Source organism: Onychostoma macrolepis, chromosome 17 (genome assembly GCF_012432095.1).
Source record: "Onychostoma macrolepis isolate SWU-2019 chromosome 17, ASM1243209v1, whole genome shotgun sequence".
NCBI lineage: Eukaryota > Metazoa > Chordata > Actinopteri > Cypriniformes > Cyprinidae > Onychostoma > Onychostoma macrolepis.
The window spans coordinates 14244203-14265575 of NC_081171.1; the positions used below are offsets into that span (position 1 = coordinate 14244203).

Consider the following 21373-nt stretch of genomic DNA (forward strand, 5'->3'; position numbering starts at 1 on the left):
AATAAATTAGATGTAGTGCGCTCAAATCTCAAATAAATTTGCCTAAATTATTACCTAAATAAATTACTAATGTACATTATTTTTGCAGAAAGTCTCATAAACGTGAGATTTCATATTTTTGAAAATAATCCGTTAAACATTTTTAACAATGCTTGTTTGCTTGTTGTGTTGCGTTCATTACTATTACGTTACTATTACAGTCAGCTGCTGTAATATAAAAAATAATTTCTAACATTCAAGACCTGTCTGACCCATATAGACTGTAGGTCTGACCTCACCATGAAGCCCCGCCCACATGTTGCAGTTGTCCTCCAATTAGAACGCGCTTTCTTTTTCATTTCATCCAATCGGAACTCCGTTTGCTGCACGGACGTTCAGTGCGTGGATCTCTGATTGGTCGAGCAGCGTTCTGGTGTGACGCTAGGCTTTACGCCGACGTTGGGGGCGGAGAAGGAGGGGCGACTCTAATGGCGCATCGCAGTCCGACAGATCCAGCTCTCCACAAATAAACAACAGCAGTACTTCACGATCTGGCCTAATTTGTGCTTTTGCCAGTTGCACCGCGCTGCAGCCGCGTTTTGCGCTTTTGCCCATTGAACAGATCACCTGGGCTTCCTTTTAGCGGCTGCTCGGAGCACAGAGGCCCAGAGGAAAGACGGCGGCTCGGTGAGTGTGCAAACATGTAACCATCTGTTAAATGAACAATGTTTCTGCTCGTAATGTTAGTCATTGAGGGGGTAGTTCGCCCCGAATTACACACTCTGTCATCATTTACTCACCCCTGTGATGCTGTAAACCTGCGTGACTTTATTTCGGTCGTGGAACACAAAAGAAGATGTTGGGCAGAATGTTAGGGTCTGACAGCCTCAGTCACTATTGACTTTCGGTGTATCTTTTTCCCCCATACGAGTAAAGTGAATGTTGACTGAGGTGTCATTATGGTGTATTTGTTCTTCTGAAAAAAGTCTCGCAAGTTTTAAACAGCTTAGGGGTGAGTAAATAATGAGAATTTTGAAATATTTCGTGAACTATCCGGATAATGGTATCAGAAACATGTTGTTGTATAAAGAAGTTGTGCGCCAGAAATATTACCCCTCAGTTTTTTTTTCCCTTTTATTTTTTTACACCGTCTTTATGTTTTTTACTATGGTAACCCTGTAAAGCCTAATGAAATAATAGTCAGAAATAGAACAGGTTTTGAAACAAAACATTAAAATCTAAAAAAAAGTTTGAATATGTGTTTTATGTTTTTTTTTTTTTTTTTTTCATATTTGGTCTTTTATTGACCATATAGTGAGAATGTGGAGCTCATACTTGAAAGAGAAGCAAACTGAGCGAAAATGTACAATTTGGTGCAAATGTTATTTAAATGGAGAAAGAGTAAGATAAAATTCTGACAATATCAAATGGATTTTTATAAGAGTATAACTGTGTACTTACAAAAAATGCATATAAATATCAGTCGCACTGCATCTCCTAATAATGTTTAAGTAAGATAATATTTAAATGCTTAGTTTTATGATTAACAATAAACATTCCTCAAAAGCCTGTTTTATCAATGTGCTGATTCTTACATTTAAACATTGTTTTTTCTAAACAAAACAAAACAAAACATGTATAGCCTAATCAAGTAAGCCTAGTAAGTTATTGTTACGTTTACTTTATAAAAATCATTGAAGGTTTTACAGCACATATACACATGTATGTAAACCTGAAGACATTTAAAAAATATTAAAAGCCATTTTGCTTTTTAAAAAAGATTTAACTCAATCACAGGGCTGAAGGCATGTTGTAGATTGCGTACAACAGGTTTTTCAGCAAAGTTTTGATCATGTTGATAATTTAGAGGACTTAGTATTTATAAAATATGATACAGTATGCTCTATTGGGTTAAATTGAATGTATTATTGCATATTTATCTGTTTCAGTTTCATTGAAGCATTTAATACGAGGTGTGATATACACAAATCTTTTGTTTGCTCCTACATGCTGAGATATTACCTAAACCTTTAATTCCTCCACTTTTTCTGTTTCCCTATAGAGAATATGTAACAAATGTCAACATGACGTCCAGATTTAGTAAAACATATACGCGGAAGGGAGGAGAAGCCAGCTCGAAGTTTGACGAGGTATTTTCCAATAAGAAAGCTACACTTAGCACCAAATGGGGGGAGACCACCTATAAGGCACAGTTGGGGGTCAAACGGCCGTCGTTCAAGCCAGAGGTTCCTGAGCTGACTAAACGACCCCGTTTTGATGATGATGACAGCTCAGAGGACCCGTTTGGCTTTGATAGCGACGACGAATCCAAAACTGTCACAGCGAGAAATACTCCACAATCTGAGACGGGCTCAGATGCAGGATCCGGGAACGAGCAGTTGAAGACCCAGGCAGAAAAGCCCAGTCAGGGCCCAGCGTTGACCGCCGGGGGTACTTCCACCTTGGGAAGCAGCCTGAACGTCCGCACCGGATTGGTTGGTATGAATAGCCCAGGTAGGAAATTAAACAATCAACAAAGTTTGTTTGTAGAACCCACTATTCATGCAGAAACATGTTAATTACCTGAGACAGATCTTAAAGGGATAGTTCACCAAAAAATGAAAATTCTGTCTTTATTTACTCACCCTCATGTTGTTCCAAACCTGTATGTCTTTCACAGTCGCTGCGTTCCCCTCTGAAGGGCTCAATTAAACTTGTGCAAAGAATAATGAAAGTAAAGTGTCCATCAATTATACCCTTCGAAAGTCTTCATTCTGAAGAGCCCTTTGAAGTGGCCAGTATTAAGCACTTCGGTTTGGAAGGACCACTTAATATGGCGGCCATGATTGTTGCTATCACAAAATGATAAACACTAAGATATTTCTAATATTGTCATCATTTATGTCTATCCATTGAAAGTCTGCAAATCAAACATTTTTTAAGCTGCATAAAAGACACTGTAAAAGTATTCCATACGAATCAAGCGGTTTAATCCAAGTCTGCTGGAGAGAAATGAGAAGATATTAATTAAAAATATCTTAATTTGTGTTTCAAAGATCAGAAAAGAGTCTTATGGATTTGAAATGACATGAGGGTGAATAAAAGACAGAATTTTAATTTATGGGTGAGCTGTCCCTTTAAAATCAGGTGTAAATAGGTGCCATTGAGTGTGTCTGTGAAATAATAACCACATTATGGCTTTTGCAGTTTCTTTTAACTCCCATTATCACGCAAGAAATGATATCATGACACAATAATTATTGTGCCTGTGCCATTGCTCTAATAAGCTCAAGCACTTGGCTTTGGAGTAATTTAGGGTGCTTTATTGGTCTTATTACAGGTTACTGAATATGACCTAGATCACTTCAGTCAGATCCATATTATGATGTCTGAGTCATTCTTATGACCTCACACCATTGTGCTATGGTGGGGTGAAGTTACTGTCTTTCTGCAGCAAGTTATACTGGTTTTATTCCATGCTGAGAATAGCAGTAGCTCTGCTGAAGTCTTCGCTCTGTAGTCAAGGTGCTCGTGTAAGCACACTAGCATGGACTCTGGGGCTCAGAAGGATATTTTCAGCCATACTTTCCCTCGGCTCTTTAGCAAGGCTAATTACAACCATTAGAGGAGCAGTGAAACAAGGACTCAGGTTGTGATAACCCTCTAAGGATCATAAAACTTCCAGTAGTAATAATTATATCTACAGCCGACTGTGGAAACATTTAGTATGGGGTTTGAAGGAAAGGTACTACTCACCTTTTTGTTGATCCAAACCTGTATGACTGTATTTCTAAAAAATGCAAAAGATATCTTGATGGTTGTGAATTTTATGGGGACTGCTTCTGTCAAGCTTCTAGAAATATGCAAAAGAACCATAAAGCCATCATAAAATAGTCCATATGATCAGTGTGCTATATCCCAAATCTTCTAAAGCCATTGTTCATGGAAAATTCTTTTTCCCGTTTTTTTAAGGATTCATGAGAGAAGTAAGTTTCTGATTTGTGAACTATTTGTTCTTTTAGGTCCTGTCTTTTAAATGAATTGATTGATTCAGTTCACAAACTGCTGAATGATTAATTTATAATCCAGTTCTCGAATTCTCACTGTGTTCAACAGAAAAAAAGAAAGTCAAATAGGTTTGTGAGGGTGAATAAATGATGACAGAATTTCGATTTGTGTGTGAACTATCCTTTTAAGAATTCAGGGTTGTCACATTTATTGTTTTGGTTTGATGCAATATTTTATACAACATAATTTTTTTTATATATTGCTATAGTGTTAGTCAGAATAATGTTATAGTATTATATATTCTTTTATATAGTTTTATATATATATATATATAATCAACAGTGTAATTTAATGTAATATGCATGCTTTATATTGCTATTAGTTAAATTTTAACAATACTACTTTAATTTTTATTTTATAATTCTATAATATGTATTTAAACTTCTATTTTATATAATGTGTGTAATTAGACGAGACAATTTTATTAACTATATATTTTTATATTGCTATTGTTTATATTTCAACAGAATACTAATACTAATATTAGGTAATTTCATTTATTTATTAAGCATTTGTTTCACAATTTTATTTTTTTGTAGCTACGACGACTCCAGCCTCACCTCATGTTACTGGCACTGTAGGAGCCTGGAGCAGATCCAGTGTCACAGTAAGCAAACCAGTCTCCCAGATCTCCAGCTTAAAAACCCACAGTAGAAACATCTCTGTTGATTGGGACCCTTTCGGGGAGGATTCGCCTCCAGGGGCCGGCGAGGGGAGTTCTACCCAGGCCGGGAACTCTTCTGATGGGCTCAAGAGCTCAGAACATTGCCCCGCTGAACCTGAACCTCCAGTGGAACCTGTTGACTTTGAGCAGCTTCCGCTTCTTAAACCATCCAGCGACAGAGTGTACCGACGGCCACGGAATAAAGGGACCGATAGTTATGGAACCAGCGAGGTTCCGGTTCCGGTTCCGGTTCCTGCTGTGAGTTCAACACCAGCCTCTATGCTGGTGAAGAGCACCGCTGCAGGGGTCACTGGTAGTTCTGAAGTCAAGCCTGCGAGTCGTGGACGAGTAAGGGACTACACGGTTCTTCACCCGTCCTGTGTGTCTGTGTGTAATGTGACCATCCAGGACTCAATGGAAAGGAGTGTGGATGAATTTGTTAGCCCAGTGCAAGCTGACATCGGATTGGCGGGAACCTTCAGGAGGAAAACAGACACACAACCTACCAAACCTACTAGGTACAATATAAACATACTCTCTTGATTCACCAAATTTGCATTTTATTTTTTTTATGAATTTGTCATTTGGTTGATTAGAAGACTAGCATATTGTCATCTGGATTTCCCTTTTCAAACTCTCTTTATAATTAATTTTTTTAGGTTCAGAACCACTCAGAGTAAAAGTAAAAAGGAGACGAAACTGGAGTTTTTTGGCTTTGAGGAGAATGAGGCTCAGGACGCAGATGGAGACGCCACTGCATCTGGCAGCACCAGCTACAAGATCAAATACTTTGGTTTTGACGATCTGAGTGAAAGCGATAGTGAGGATGAGGATGACTCCGCAGCTAAGGAGAGGAAGAAGAATAAGAAAGCAGCAATGGAAGCTTTGGCAACCAGCGTGGGCAGTCCCCAGATCAACGACTCGCAGGATAGTCAACAGAGTCAAAGCAGCCTAAGTACAGGTACTCAGAAGCACACTTCCTCACTAATGCACGGTTTCATCATTTCATTAGAGCATAATGGGAAATGTAAACTATAATTATGGATAACGATTATTTGTAGAGCTATCTGGATTCATGGTGTCTTTTTTTTAATCTGTTGTCAGATTCTCAGGAGTCGCTGGATGAGACGGGAGCTACACAGAGGGAACAACATGGAAAGCAAACCGACAAATCAAAGGAGATCGGACGCAAGATCTTCAGCGGGCCAAAAAAAGTAGAGCTTAAAAAGCTTTAGCAGAAACAGTGTAACTTTATTAAAAAGCTACATTTGAATTTTGAACATAACAAATTTGTTTTGTGTTTGCGTGTTTAATGCAGTCTCCTGCTAAAGCCGTATATAATGCTCGTCACTGGAATCAACCCGAGCCGGAGGAAGTGTCTCCTCCTGCTTCCTCTCATACTGTGCCTGCACCTGTAAGTAAAGTACTCCATTCACGACCTCTGAACTTTACACACTATAATTTCCTGTAGCTCAAATAGTAGAGCATGGCGCTAGCAACGCCAAGATCATGGGTTCGATTCCCAGGGAAAGCAAGAGCTGATAAAATGTAAAAACTGTAACTTGAATGCAATGTAAGTCGCTTTGGATAAAAGCGTCTGCTAAATGCATAAATGTAAATGTAAATGTAAATTTCCTCTTTGCACACCATAATGTTGTTGTTTTTCTCACAGAAGGCCAGTGTGTCCAGCAGCAGCAGCAAAGAGACAAATTCCCATAAAGATGATGGAGTGTTTAAAGCACCGCCACCTCCTCCTAAAGTCATTAAGTCTGTTACTATCCCCACTGAGCCATACCAGGACATCGTCACTGCACTAAAATGCAGGAAGGAGCACAAGGAGGTGAGAACTGCACTTTGGGAAATAATGTTAATGATTCTTTTTGAAATGTGTCCACTTAAACCAATATTATTTTAGTATTATTTATTTAGTTTTATTAGCCTAATTTTGTTTGCTTTTGTCATTTTTATTAGTTTTAATTTTAATATTTCTATTTGTCTTTTAATATATTTTTATTTTACTCATAAGTTCTAGTAATTTTTGTACTTCATCTTAAACTTATTTCATTTCATTTAGCTGCCAGGGCAACATTTTCGTTTACATTTTTTATCCAATATTCTTAATCTAATCTTTTTCATTTAACAATAACTAACAATTTTTTTTAGGTTTAAATAACAAGAACAATAATGTGTTTGTGTATGTGTAGTTGTACACTGTGGTCCAACATGTGAAGCACTTTAATGACGTAGTGGAGTTTGGGGAGAATCAGGAGTTCACGGATGACTTTGAGTATCTGGAGACGGGACTGAAGAGCACACAACCCCTCAACACACGCTGCCTTAGGTGAGACAAACACTGAATGAAATATTCTGGGAGGTTTGCAACCTCAAGCCTATGTATCACAGCTGTGATTTGTTGTGAACTATCACAGATAATGATTTGAACTATGAAAGTGGCTCAGTACAACCTAAAATCTTTCCTTGCAACACACTTTTGTTACATTAGTATTATTTAGAAACAATTAAATTAGGGGTGTTTAAATATTAATATCAAAAGAGCGTACTTTTTATTAAACAATGTTATACAGAACAAATTGTGGCTCTGTCTATAAATAAATTAAATAAAAGATTGTATAAAAAATCTATCTCATCTAAAGCTACAAACTTTTTTGGGAACCCTGTTGCACATTATATTAAAGGTTATCATTAACAACAAAGCTCAAACTATTAAATTCAGCTGTTATTTGTCTTTAGGGTTTTATAATAATAATCGACACTCAAATAACATAAAATAAAAAATAATAAAAAGCATGTACCCGGCTTACAAGGCAGTTTATATATTTATTTGTATTTTGAATTGGCTTTTTTATAGTTTCTTTTTTTGTTTTAGTAATATTTTCTCTCTTTTTTTAAATTTCAGTAATTTTGTGTTTGTCATTATTTGCGTTTTTTTGTTTACTTTTGCCATTTACCTTTTAATGTATTTTTATTTCAATTTTAGTAATGTTAGTACTTCAGCTCATTTCTAATTTTCGTTGAAGTTTGTTTTAGTGTAATATTTATGTTGAATTTTATTTCAGCTTTATTTTAATTAACACTTTTTCATAGTAGCAAAAATAACACTGATGCACACTGGAACAACCATATGTGTACTTTAAAAACATTCTCACCCACAAAGATATAACATAAACCACAAATCCTTTTTTCCTCCTTCATTTTTGACTGCAGTATAATCAGTCTGGCCACACGCTGTGCCATGCCGAGCTTCCGCATGCACCTGAGGGCCAGAGGGAAGGTGGCCCAGGTCTTTAAGATGCTCAGTGATGCCCAACAGCACCCGGTGAGTGTCTCATCCAGCACCTAACCAACAAACCAATCAAGTAAACGCAGACTTCCTTTCATTTACCAACAAACCAACTAATCTGTATAACCAAGCATCACTCCAAACTGTCACAGCTCTATCATTATGAACACAGCTACAATGCTGTGTGGAAAAACAGTTTGTTTACTTCATTAGTATACATTAATTGGAGATGTAATCATCTCCGCCGGCAGACAAGGGAGAAATGCAAACAGACGCTGAGCCGTTACTTTGTGAATCTCGTTAGTTCAGTTTACACAGATGGAGTGTGGATGTTTGCCTTGACTTTTTCGGCCTGACTTGAATTTATTGGTGTATTGAAGGATGTTCAGTAAAAATAAATTAAATCCAATTAATGAGTCAAGACAGATGTTTAGAATAGAGCCACTAGAGTCACTTAAGGCCATGTCTTGCAGTTGAAGGATGTTCTTATAATGCATAGTAACTTGATTTTTAAAGTTTTGTGGCGTTTAGTTCATCTTTTGATGCTGCTATCTATATGCTAGTGTACTCCTAAAAGTTGTGGTAAGATGTTTGGAACATTTGCCTCCTCTCTCTCTTTCTTGCTGTTCCTCTGGATCTGGCAGAACCTAGCTCTTTGCACAGCATCTCTGATGTACATACTGAGCCGAGACAGGCTAAATATGGATCTGGACCGGTCCTGTCTGGAGCTGATGATCAGGCTGCTGGAACTAGAGCAGGATGACTCTGTGGCAGACCAGTTAACAGCTAAAGAGATGAGCCGAGTTAAAGAGAAGATCCGCAAACTCTGTGAAACAGTCCACAACAAACATCTGGATCTACAAAACATCACAGTGAGTGACTTCTGTTTCTCATACCTTTGATGTCAGAACCGACACGGAAAACCAATGAATGTTTTAGAAGAAGTGTTCTTCCATTCACCTTGGCTTTGTTCAGACAGGCAGCAAAAATCTGTCTTTGTTTAGTTGTTTGTAGACTGAACAGCAAAGAAATCATAGGAAATCAAATGCAGTCTTTGATGCATGGTATTTTTTTTTATTTTCAACAAGTTTTCCTTTATAAACATTGCATATTTTACATTCACTACCTTTCAAAAGTTAGATTTTAAAAACAGTAATATTGTGAGCTTTTTTTCTAGTCTTCAGTGTCACATGATCCTTCAAAAATCATTCTAATATGCTGATTTGGTGCATAAGAAACATTTCTTATTATCTATGTAAAAAAAAAAGTGTTGTGCTGCTTAATTTTTGTGGAAACTGGAAAACAGTGTATTCTTTGAATAGAAAGTTCACAAACAGCATTAATTGGAATAGCACAGTTATACAGTTTTGTACAGTTATGTTTTTACTGTCACTTTTGTGAAACATAATGCATCCTTGCTGAATAAAAAAAAAATCTTACTGACCCCAAACTTTTTAAAGATAGTTTATGCAAGTATAAAAAATTATGGTTTATTTCTGAACTGACAGGCCTTTTAGACAGAAGTCTCTATTTTATCAGCGATCTCTAAAATGCAAAGTGGTTTTAAAATAGAACTTTTTCAAAATACTTTTTTTTTTTTTCTTAAAGAAGCATCTCCAGAACTCCTTTTTTTTTTTTTTTTTTGTATGCACATCTGCTTAAATGCAATTTTTCAAATTGTTACTTTTTGCATCTCAGACGGGTCACTTAGCGATGGAGACATTACTGTCTCTGACATCGAAGCGAGCTGGAGACTGGTTTAAGGAGGAACTGCGCTTGCTTGGGGGACTGGACCACATTGTAGATAAAGGTACCCTAATTGAGTCTATCTGTACTTGATTTGTAAGATTTTTTTAAGAAAATGGCTTGAAATATGTTTTTTTGCCCTCAGTGAAAGAGTGCGTGGAGAACTTGAGTAAAGAAGAAGATAAAGACAGTCTGGTGGCGTCACTCTGGGGAGCGGAGCGCTGTTTGCGAGTTCTGGAGAGTGTAAGTGGACACCAGATGATATTTAATAAAAAAAATGATAACAATTTTAATCGATTTCCTTTGAAGAAAGACCTGCAATATTTAAATAACCTGCAGTAATTAATAGCATGGACTTTATTGACTTAATTTTATGTATATAGATTGCTGCAGGCTACCAGTCCTTTTCTGTTGTATACTTGCACTGTAGATCTGAACAGTTTTTAGAAATTGCACCAAACGGAATGAAACGGATATGATGTAAAAATTTAATAAATGTATTTATTAGCTAATTAGCAGCTTTAAAAATTTTGACTGCAAGTTAATGCGGTACTTTGGACATCCCTTGAGGAAAATGCATGTTATTTCTATGTATAATTAATTTAAAACCTAATTCTCTTTCACATCCAGGTTACAGTCCATAACCCTGAGAACCAGGCTTATCTGATCGCCTACAAGGAGTCCCAGCTCATAGTGTCCTCTGCAAGGTGTGTGATGATATAGAAAGTGTAGTTGCAGTGTTGCTTTGTGTGACAGGACATTTGTCATTCTGAGGTTGTTTTTTTTTTTTTGTGTGTGTAGAGCCCTGCAGCGTTTTGAAGGATTGAATGATTCAATGACAAATACATTTTTTAAGTCACCTGTCGCCATCTAGTGGAGAAATTATGCAATTGACAAACTTTATTTGAAGCCCCAGTTACTTTCAAAAGGGGATTTGCTCAATTTTGATCGCTGCCATTACATCAGTGTTTATATCTGAACTATAAACTTTGATCCCAGTATTTCTGTGATAATATGAATGACCGTAAGACAGAAATAATACTGTATTGTTGAAAAGACTGTTTGTGAAGCTGTTACTTTCCTAAGCATGGTAACTGTCTGCTGTCTGAGTGAGCGGCAGCGTGAACACAGATTTGAATATTCCTGTATGATTTTTTTCAAAGGTTTAATTGACATTTAAAAATGGGATTGCATGGGTGTTTGAATCGAGATCGCAATCTTTTGACGATTAATCGTGCAGCTCTAATAAAGGTACAAATTATTCATTGATATAATTCAAATAAACACTTGTTGTGACTTGTTTGGATTCAACTTGAGACCGTTCAAGTTTGTCATGCTAAAAAACCCCAAAAAACAAAGACAAAATTGCTGCGCTAACCAACAGAATGCTGCTTGGTTTGAAAGTAACTTTTGTGTGAGCGGTGCTTTGCAATCACTACACTATTTTCAGTGGACAGTGGATGAAACTTCAAAAAACATTTATTAATTTTTTTGCCAAAATTTCACTGAAATGAACTTAAAATGAAGGTAAATTGCACGGTGGCTGAGAAGTGCAAAACAAATCACAATTCTGAAAGCAAAATAACAAATTACAAATGCAAATCTAAAAAACAAAATAACAATTCAGAAAACACAACAACAATTCAGAAAACAAAATAAAAAGTCTGAAAACACAACGACAAAGCAGACAAACCGGAAGAGGTAGGTATAGTTTGAGACAGTGCCAATGGTTTGAGAATAGATTACTTCCCGCTGACTGGACGAGACATCTATCAATCAAGGTATATAGGAAGAACAGCAGAGTAGCGGTAGAAAGTTCGGAGATGGTCTTAAAGTAGCTCAGTTTAAATGTATGAATTGTACTTACTATGGAATAGAAATATGCATGCATTTACAACACTGTACTCTGTATTATATTACCTTTGAATCAGAATACAAACAAACTAGTTAACACTATTGCGAGGGTGTTTCTAATACAGTGTCTATGGGAGTGATCAGTATCACGCTCGTTTTTTTTTTTCTTTTTTTCTTTTTGTTTTTTTTTTCTTTTCATAAGTCGTAAAAACACTGTTGTGGGTTTTTCTTTTGCTATTTGAGCAAATGGGAATGCAAAAAAAAAAAAACAGGCAGAGGTGTGTTAAATTAGGATTTTTTTTATGTGGGGCGGACAGAATTTAAAGGGGAGAATATAAATACAAAATATTAAGAGTTTAATGTTATTTTTATTAGCAAAATTTAACGAATTTATTTATATCCAACAGCATTAAGACAAAAGTTCAAAAGTAGAAAACGGCCTTATTGAAAATGCAAATCTATTCACAACCAGTTGGAGGCGCTTTTGGAATGGTTTCCTTTGTAACAGCTGTACACAAAAACTGTGTGGCTCTCATAAACGCTACTTTATCAGGCAGTATTCAGGCATTCTAATTTAGATGAGATGAAAATGGCATAGAACGTTTGAGAAACGCCCCCTTTTTTTCCACAGAGACCTGTTCTTGGATTTGTCATTGTGTTTTCTGTCTTGTTATAACATTTTCTGAATTGTTATTTTGTTTTTTAGATTTGCATTTGCGTTTGTAATTTATTTTGTTTTCAGAATTGTAATTTTTGTTTTGCACTTCTCGGCCACTGTAAAATTGCTATGAATGAATGAGGCATTTATATAGCGCTTTGTGTATTGCAATACACCCAAAGCACTTTACAATCATATGGGGGGGTCTCTCCTCAACCACCACCAGTGTGTGCAGCATCCACTTGTATGATGTAACGGCAGCCACAGTACAACGTCACCAGTGCTCTCACCACACACCAGCTACAGGTGGAGAGGAGAGAGAGTCGTAGAGTCAATAAAGTGGATGGGGATTATTAGGAGGCCATGATTGACAAGGGCCAGTGGAGGGAATTTGGCCAGGACACCGGGGTTACACCCCTACTCTTTACGATGAGTGTCATGGGATTTTTAATGACCACAGAGAGTCAGGACCTCGATTTAATGTCCCATCCGAAAGACGGTGCTTTTTTACAGTATAGTGTCCCCGTCGCTATACTGGGGCGTTAGGACCCACACAGACCACAGGGTGAGCACCCCCTGCTAGCCTCACTAACACCTCTTCCAACAGCAACCTAGTGTTCCCAGGAGGTCTCCCATCCAGGTACTGATCAGGCTCAGCCCTGCTTAGCTTCCATGGGCAACCGGTCTTGGGCTGCAGGGTGATATGGCTGTGGATATGATTATATGAAATGATTATACAATTATATTATATGAAATGATTAATTAGTCATATTAATAGTCTGCCTGAACCATATGTATTTTTATCTTTTTATAATTGGCTTTATTTTATGTTTAGGCACAAGCTTTTATTTAAATGTCCTGTGTTTCTTTTTCAGCCCTGCAGCATGCTGGGAAACACATGGAGGACAGCATTGTGGCGTCGTACTCAGCTCTTCTGCTTGGGTGTTTATGTCAGGGGAGTCCGGTGAGCATCTCCTATGTCGTTCTTTAGTTGCTCCAGAAAGCAGCTAGTTGGGTAACTGGTTAGTTTTGAATTAAAGCAACTTTTTAGTTTTGTGTATTTTTGTAATTTTAGAGCCCCCTACAATTACGTCAGTGCACATACAAGTATACAAGTATTTGGTAGATGTAGCTTTGACTGTGTGGATGGGTCTCTGTCAGTTTTGCACATTTGGCCACTGCAGTTTTTCTGCAAACTGGTCAAACTCAGTCAGGTTGCATGAGGATCCTGAGTGGAGCCTTTTTTTCATGTCCACTCACAAATTCTCAATTGAAGTCTGGACCCTGACTTGGCTGCTTCGGGGTATTAATGTTGTTTTTAAGCCATTCCTCTAGCTTTGGCTTTGTGCCTGGGTTTATTGTCTTGCTGGGAAGCAAATCTTCTCCCATGTTGCTGGAGTCTGGCAAGGTTTCCTTCAGAATTTCCCTCTTTTGCTGGATTCATTGCACCCCCTTAAGCCTTCCAGGGTCTGACGCAGAGAAGCATCTCTATGGCATGATGCTGTTACCACCATGATCCACAGTGAGGATGGTGTGTTTCTGATGCTGCTCAGTGTGTAGCTTACACACATTATGTTTAGTCTGATGGCCAAAAACTTGATTTTGATTTCATTAGACTACAGAACCTTCTCCAGCTGGATTGAGAGTCTCCCACATGCTTTCAAGAAGACTCTGTTAAAAATGTTGTATGACATCTCAGCTAGTGTCTTTCTCTGTACCCCTTTCCCATGAAGCTGTGAGCGCTGAGGCACCTGGGTAACAGTTCTGCAATGTCCCTCGCATCTTTTCTACTGAAGCTTGTAGCTCCCTCAGGGTCGTCATGAGTAGATTTACAGCTGTGCCAATACTTTTTCTATTTCTTACCTGATCTAACTGTACTCCCAGGGTTGTTCAGTGATTTTGAAATTTTCTTGTAACCCTGCCTTGTGCTTTTCAATTACTTTTCCACGGAGTGGCTTGGAGTGTTCTTTTTATCTTCATGGTCTGTGCTCTGCCACAATAATGGAGAAGAAGGTTCACCAGAAGTTGAACCTTGCAGATAGAGGTGTTTTTATACTATCAGCTGGAACCCTGTGACTACACACATGATCATACCACTGATAATGTAGGTTTGTCATTAAAGGTCACGGATGCGTTTAAAATAAATTATATTTTAGATTTTTAAATTAGATTTGGTCACTTAGTTTTTTTTTTAATCAACTTTTTATTGTTTTTTTTTTTGTTTGTTTGTTTTTTACACGCAACATCACAACATCCATTCAAACAACAAAAAACAAAACAACAGACATATAATCAATACTTTAAAGAGTCCAGTCAAAAGGAAGAGAGAGAGGGAGGGAAAAAAGAAAACAAGTCATTTCTTTATATAATCAGGTATGTTAAAGGAAAAACACTACCAAGCATCAATGGTAGAGGGCTTGGCCCCATTAATTCGAGCTGTTGTACATTCACAAGTCACTATTTTCAGGAGGTTATGGATCCAATATGTTTTTCCACACATGTGCGGTGTAAACCAGTTCTGTATTATTGTCTTCTTCGCAGCCGTAAAACCAGCAAACAACATTCTCTTTTGTATTAATCTTATACAGAGACCAGAAAGAGTTGAACAAATGGACGATTTCCGCATACAAAATTAAAATTGTGCCATAAAGGTGTACTGTCACAAAATTTGAAGGGTCCTCCTATCAGACGTTCAACCGTTTTCCAAATTTTAATAGAATTAGCCACAACCGGACCAAATGTAACCCTGGACCACAAAACCAGTCTTAAGTCGCTGGGGTATATTTGTAGCAATAGCCAAAAATACATTGTATGGGTCAAAATTATCAATTTTTCTTTTATGCCAAAAACCATTAGGATATGAAGTAAAGATCATGTTCCATGAAGATACTTTGTAAATTTTTTACCATAAATATATCAAAACTTCATTTTTGATTTGTAATATGCATTGCTAAGAACTTCATTTGGACAACTTTAAAGGCGATTTTTCTCAATATTTAGATTTTTTTGCACCATCAGATTCCAGATATTCAAATAGTTGTATCTCGGTTGTATCAAATAGTTGTATCAAATATTGTCAGATCCTAACAAACCATACATCAATGGAAAGCTTATTTATTCAGCTTTCAGATTTCGGAAAATTGACACTTAAGACTGGTTTTGTGGTCCAGCGTCACAAATGTCTAATTATCCCCCTTTTTTCCTGTGCCAGTAAATAACATATCTTGGTTTAACTAGTCTATTTGGTTTAACCTTGTTAGCTTCATCCTGCGCGATTAGGATGTTGAAATGTGGTAAGTTTGATTCTGGGGCATTTATCATTCCAGATAAAATGAGAAATTATGGAGTTGATCTCCTTAACGTAACCTGGAGGGGGAGAGAGTGATAGCATAGAGAAAAGAAAGTTAAACCGAGGTAACAAATTCATCTTAACTGTGAAGATTTTTCCTTGAAGAGAGACTTTAAGATTCATCCATCTTTGAATGTCATTTTTGACCTTAACTAGAATACTATTAAAATTGTCTCTTATGGATGTTTTTATGTATGGTAATGCCCAAATAGATGAAAGATTGCTTAATAGGGATAAATGAGGGAATAGAAGAATTAACTTTAACATTTTTAATTGGCATTAAAGCAGATTTGCTCCAATTTATTTTGTATCCTGATAAGCTACTAAAATGATCAAATTCCTTAATTATACTAGAGACTGAAACATCAAAGTGGTCTAAATATAGAATAATATCATCAGCGTACAATGAAATACTATGATTATGATCATGAATCTTAATCGATACTTCAGATTTCCTGATGGCTTGTGCTAAGGGTTCAAGAGATAAACAAAACAATAAGGGGGAAAGCGGACATCCCTGCCTCGTTCCCCGCTGTAAAGGGAACGGGGGGGGGGAATAATATTACCAGTCAAGACTAATGCTGCTGGTGAGTGGTATAATGTCTTAATCATAGAAATTAAATGTTCACCGAAGCCGAAACATTGCAGAACTGCCCACATATAATTCCACTCTAGCCTGTCAAAGGCTTTTTCTGCATCAAGTGAAAAAAACGCACAAGGGCTCGGATGAGAGTCTGCAAAGTCAAGAATATGAAAGAGTCGACGCATATTGTCAGACGCATTGCGCCCCTTGATAAAACCAGTTTGGTCCTCCTTGATCAAACTATGAATTACCTTCTCCATACGAGAAGCAAAAAGCACCGTCGAGATCCTCTCTGGAGATGATGGAATCTTTGAATTTTTTGTTTATTGGCAATTGCTCAATCTCTCTTTTCCGGTCGTCTTTGACTGTTGAAGTACTCATGATGGGTCAAATGCAGAGTGGTTCGAAATTTACCGACAGGATTATACAATATTTGACAGAGTGAGCAGAGCGAAGGACTACGCGTGCATCGCTGTCGAAGGGTCACGTGATCTAGATCTATATAGAATTTTGACATTATTGTGTTTTTCTGTTGATCAGTTACAAAAAAAAAGCCGAAATTAAGTCTGTTGTTAAATGAAATGTCCAAGGATGTATTAAGGATCACCACAGTGTTAAAAAAAAAAATCATGATCAAAAGTGACCATAAACATTTGTAATGTTACAAAAAAACGAAATCTAAATGAATTATGTTCTTTTGAACATTCTATTTATCAAAGAAACCTCAAAAAATGCATCACTGTTTCCACCAAAATATTAAGGAGAACAACTGTTTTTCAACATTTGATAATAGTAGGAATTGTTTATTGAGCACCAAAGCATGATATTAATAATTATTTTTAAATAATTGAAATACAGTATTATTTCTGAAGTATTGTGTGACGCTTAATACTGGATTAATGTCTGCTAAAGATTCAGCTTTGCCATCGCAGGAGTAAACTACATTTTCAAATAAATTTAAATAAAAATCAGTTATTTTAAATGGTAATAATATTTCACAAAATTGCCTTTTTTTTTTACTGTATTTTTGATCAGATAAATGCAGCCTTGGTAAGAATAAGAGATACATCTTTCAAAAATAAATCTTACTGCCCCCCAACTTTTGAATTACAAATATTTGATGAATACTTATATAAATAATAATTGCTAAAAGAGTAACTTATTTATTCCTGTTTTGTTAATATATTTGAATAAAATAATTTAAACTGAAATGTAAATCAAATATATCCTTTCTTTCTCTTTCTCAGATGAATGTGAAAACCGTACGGGAAAACCTTCCCAAGGGAGATTTCTCTATCATGACGGAAATGCTAAAGAAATTCCTTAATTTCATGAACCTGACGGTAAGTACAATAAAAGATATCAAACATTGTGCACCTTGCATTAAGTGTTACATAAAAATATAATTAATTGTAATGCAAATTCTGTAGTACATATTGCTTGCTTGTAGATTCTGAAAAGGCATCTAAATGTGGTTTCTGTGGTCCAATCAGAGTGTGTCTTGGCTGTATTTGTACCTGGCTTTTAATGTGTTATCATATTGTGATCCGGTCACCGTGCATGCAGTGTAATGCCAGGTGTAGGGGCCACTGATGTTATAAAACATGTGGCGGTGCTCTCATGTCTGGCCAATGACATTCAAATCAGTTTTCAACTTCTCTCTCTTCTTTCCTGTCGTCAGTGTTCTGTTGGAACCACAGGACAGAAATCTATCTCACGGGTGATTGATTATTTGGAGCACTGTTAGCAGAGGTGTTGCAGTTCCCCCTCTTCCGTGGGATAAATCTGGACCTGGCAAAGTGCCTTAGGCCCTTCAGGACAAGAGGCAGCAGATCCGGCGTAAAGGTGGTTAAGCGTCGCTACGGTCACGTCACCCGAGTGGTTCGCTGCAGAGACTTTCATGTTTTTTTTTGTTTAGTTTTTTTTCCCCTATCACTTTCTTTTTGCTTGTTTTTACATTGTGTTTTCAAATGCTGTCTCTTTCTCTCATGCTCACACACGTACACACGCAGCTGTGTGCTTGCATAATATTTGGTTTTTGAAGCACTGATCCTCATGTGAAACAAAAACTAAGCTGTTTTGAAACAAAAGAGTGATTTTAAGCTAGTTGTCCTTGTTTGTAGTGTAAAGATTTACACTAAACTTAGTAAGTTATTGATATTTCAAATTCTGAGGGCTGAGGCTTTGTTCAGACTCCACGCAAATCCACTTTGCTTTTCAAATCTGAGTTTTAGTACTGACTGTTTACATACTATGTTTGTTCAAACAATGCAGTGAGCATCTGCAGTATTTGCATTAGTAAAGATGATCCCAAGAGAATTTCATTGTAGAAACTGGAAACTTTACCTCTGCATTTTACGCATTCAGGAATATATACTGTTTGGGGTCTGTAAGATTTGTTTTAATGTTTTTGAAAGTAGTCTCTTATGCTCTCCCAGGCTGAATTTATTTGATCAGAAACACAGTAATATTATGAGATATTATTACAATTCAAAATAAGTGTTTTCTATTGGAATACATTTTAAAAAGTAGTTTATTCCTGTGATGGTGAAGCTGAATTGTCAGCAATCATTACTTTAGTCTTTTTAATTTAATGCATCCTTGCTGAATAAAAATATTTTGTTAAAAAAAACAAAAAACAAAAAACTATTGAACAGCAGAGTACATGCTGTGTCCCAAATGACAAAACCTTTTGATTAGATCTGAGTAGATGAGTGAAAAAAATACAAATAAAAAGTTTTTGCTGCCAGTCTGAAGAAAGCCTAAGATGCCTAATGAACCAAAGACAAAGACCTTGCAAATATGAAAACAAACAAGCATTCATCAGATTAAGGTGAATTTTCCTTGTGGTTTGTAAGAACCGTGGAATCTTGTAGTCCTACTTAGTGTTTCAGAATTATGAGATGTTTTATGATCAATCATTGTTTCTTTCACATATACTGAAACCAAGCTATTATGTTTGATTTCTTTAAAAAAAACTACACACTAAGCAAAAAGTTTTGATGATTTTATCTGGATACCTAGGGAATAATTGTTGGGGTTTCTGGATTATTTTCATTGCTTCTTTGATCATCCACTGGCTTCTGTAGTTTTTAATTCTTCTTTGTGTGAAGAATCACCATGTTACCTTTTGATTAAAAAAAAAAAAAAAAGATTAGTTTTTTTTTTTTCTTCATTTTTAATGTTTCTTTAATTAGTTTTGTAGACTCTGCTGTGAGCTCCATTTTAATGTTTAAAAAAAGACAGCCCTTGAAATTTTTTAAAAATGTTTTAGTGGGTTCGTGAATGACTCCATCAAAATGCTCATCCTCTGTTAATTTAATTCTACTCTTAAGATAATGGAACAATTGAAATGTATTATTTTATAATTTTATGAATTGTTTTCTTTACCTCTTGACGTGATTCAGGAAAATGTTTCTTAATGTTTTAAACATTTTCATCCCGTGTATGTCTGCAGAATGGCTGGAAGCTGCTGAAAGTTCTTAGAAAAAAACGAAACAGTGCATCCTTCAGACTGAACTAAGCAAAAGTGTCCTCTATTCCTTTCAGATCTTTGCTGAAGCAGAGCCATATGGAGTAAAGCTTATTTTGTAAAACTGAAGCAAGTTTTACGATAAGCTAATTTACAGATCTGATTTTTTTCTTTTAATTGTAAATATTTCTGTACATATTTGATGTTAGATTGCTAGAATACTTTCATCAAATTTTCTTTATTTTATACTTTCCCCCCTTTATTGCATTATTTTAGATAAAGTTAAAGTACAATTACAAGAAATATATAAATATTATAAATAAATATAAATAAATATATATATATATATATATATATATATATATATATATATATATATATATATATATATATATATATATATATATATATATATATATATATATATATATATATATATATATATATATATATTATTAAAGGAAACAATTTGTACCATTTTCCAGGATGTTGTCTTTGGTTACAATGTAAATAATTTTACCTTGAATAAATACTTGCTACTTTCAGTACTCGTTGACTGTTTTGTAACGTCCTCAGTGTGATTCCAACAACCTTTTCAATGCTTGAAATGTGTTAGTGTGAAACTACAACCGCTTGAAGTCTCCTTGAAATCAAAATGTAACTTAAAGTCAATTTTGTTTGTTGTCTTTGAAGCATCAGTATAGATATAGATTTGTTCAATCAAATGCTCTCTTGCCCTAGAATACCACCTGCAACCTTCAAGGCCTTGGTTAATTTTTAATATTTCATTTTGGTTATAGAAACACATTTATGTGTGTGTGTGTGTGTGTGTGTGTGTGTCTCTCTCTGTAAAGGGATATTTTTTTAATATTTCCTGCACGCCAACATTATCAAGGAGTCTTTTTTCTTCTTTAAAAAATAATTTTGAAAGTGTCATGCTGGGACTGTATTCATGGCAACAGCGATAAATGACCAAAAAGAAATGTCTTTCACAATTGAAAAGTGAAATCTCTCGTGACAGAAGATCATATCTTGTGATCTCTGCACGATTTTTGTCTTTAATGTGCTCAAGGTCTATGTATAATATGCGCTGTGAGCCTCCATATATATCGTGACAGCTCAGCTTGAAGGTCAGAATTTTATTGACACACTTTAAAATCTTTGAATATTTTTGTCCTAAAGCACATCTGTGTGAAACAGATTTTCGCTGCTTCTGTCACGATGCATATTTACCAAACAACAGTCTATTTCACCTTGTGACATTCTCAGTTTTGTTATGTTATGTTTCGACAGTTTCCACAGCTGCTTTCCAGAAGAGGGCACTACGGCTCAGGTTGATGTCCTTCTAGTTTTTTTTTTTTCTTTTTCCTAAGGGCTCTTTGCTAAGCTGCTGATGGCTGATATACTCACCATGAAGAAGTTTTTAAATCACATTGTCTGCTGCTGCTGTCTTGCTGACTACAATAGCGAAGGTGATTTACGCTATTCCACCTCTTCAGATGGGTTTTACGAGGAACAAATCCCATAAAAGTAGTTTGCTTAAGGAGCTAGAACCCCTCCATCCAATTTGAGACATTTGTTGGTGTTAAAAATCAAGAGCTGTGGAGCTGTGGAGTTCAGGGCTCCTGAACCTGACGTTCATCTTCTGAAAGCATTAAGCTCTGACAGAACTCTCCTCTGCGCTCAAGAATCTCTTCTT

At 36.1% G+C, this 21373-nt stretch overlaps 1 protein-coding gene across 1 annotated transcript; it reads left to right on the forward strand.

Annotated features, from left to right (window-relative positions):
- Positions 1 to 264: 264 nt before the first annotated feature.
- Positions 265 to 19996, forward strand: wapla (WAPL cohesin release factor a). Its single transcript, XM_058750055.1, has 16 exons — positions 265 to 666; positions 2042 to 2493; positions 4587 to 5229; positions 5371 to 5672; positions 5816 to 5925; positions 6030 to 6125; positions 6384 to 6551; positions 6916 to 7052; positions 7937 to 8048; positions 8657 to 8884; positions 9711 to 9822; positions 9904 to 10001; positions 10389 to 10465; positions 13138 to 13234; positions 17450 to 17545; positions 17884 to 19996. The coding sequence occupies exons 2-16, from the start codon at positions 2064 to 2066 to the stop codon at positions 17947 to 17949; spliced, it is 2772 nt and encodes a 923-aa protein (XP_058606038.1). The 5' UTR covers positions 265 to 666; positions 2042 to 2063; the 3' UTR covers positions 17950 to 19996.
- The last annotated feature ends 1377 nt before the right edge of the window (positions 19997 to 21373 follow it).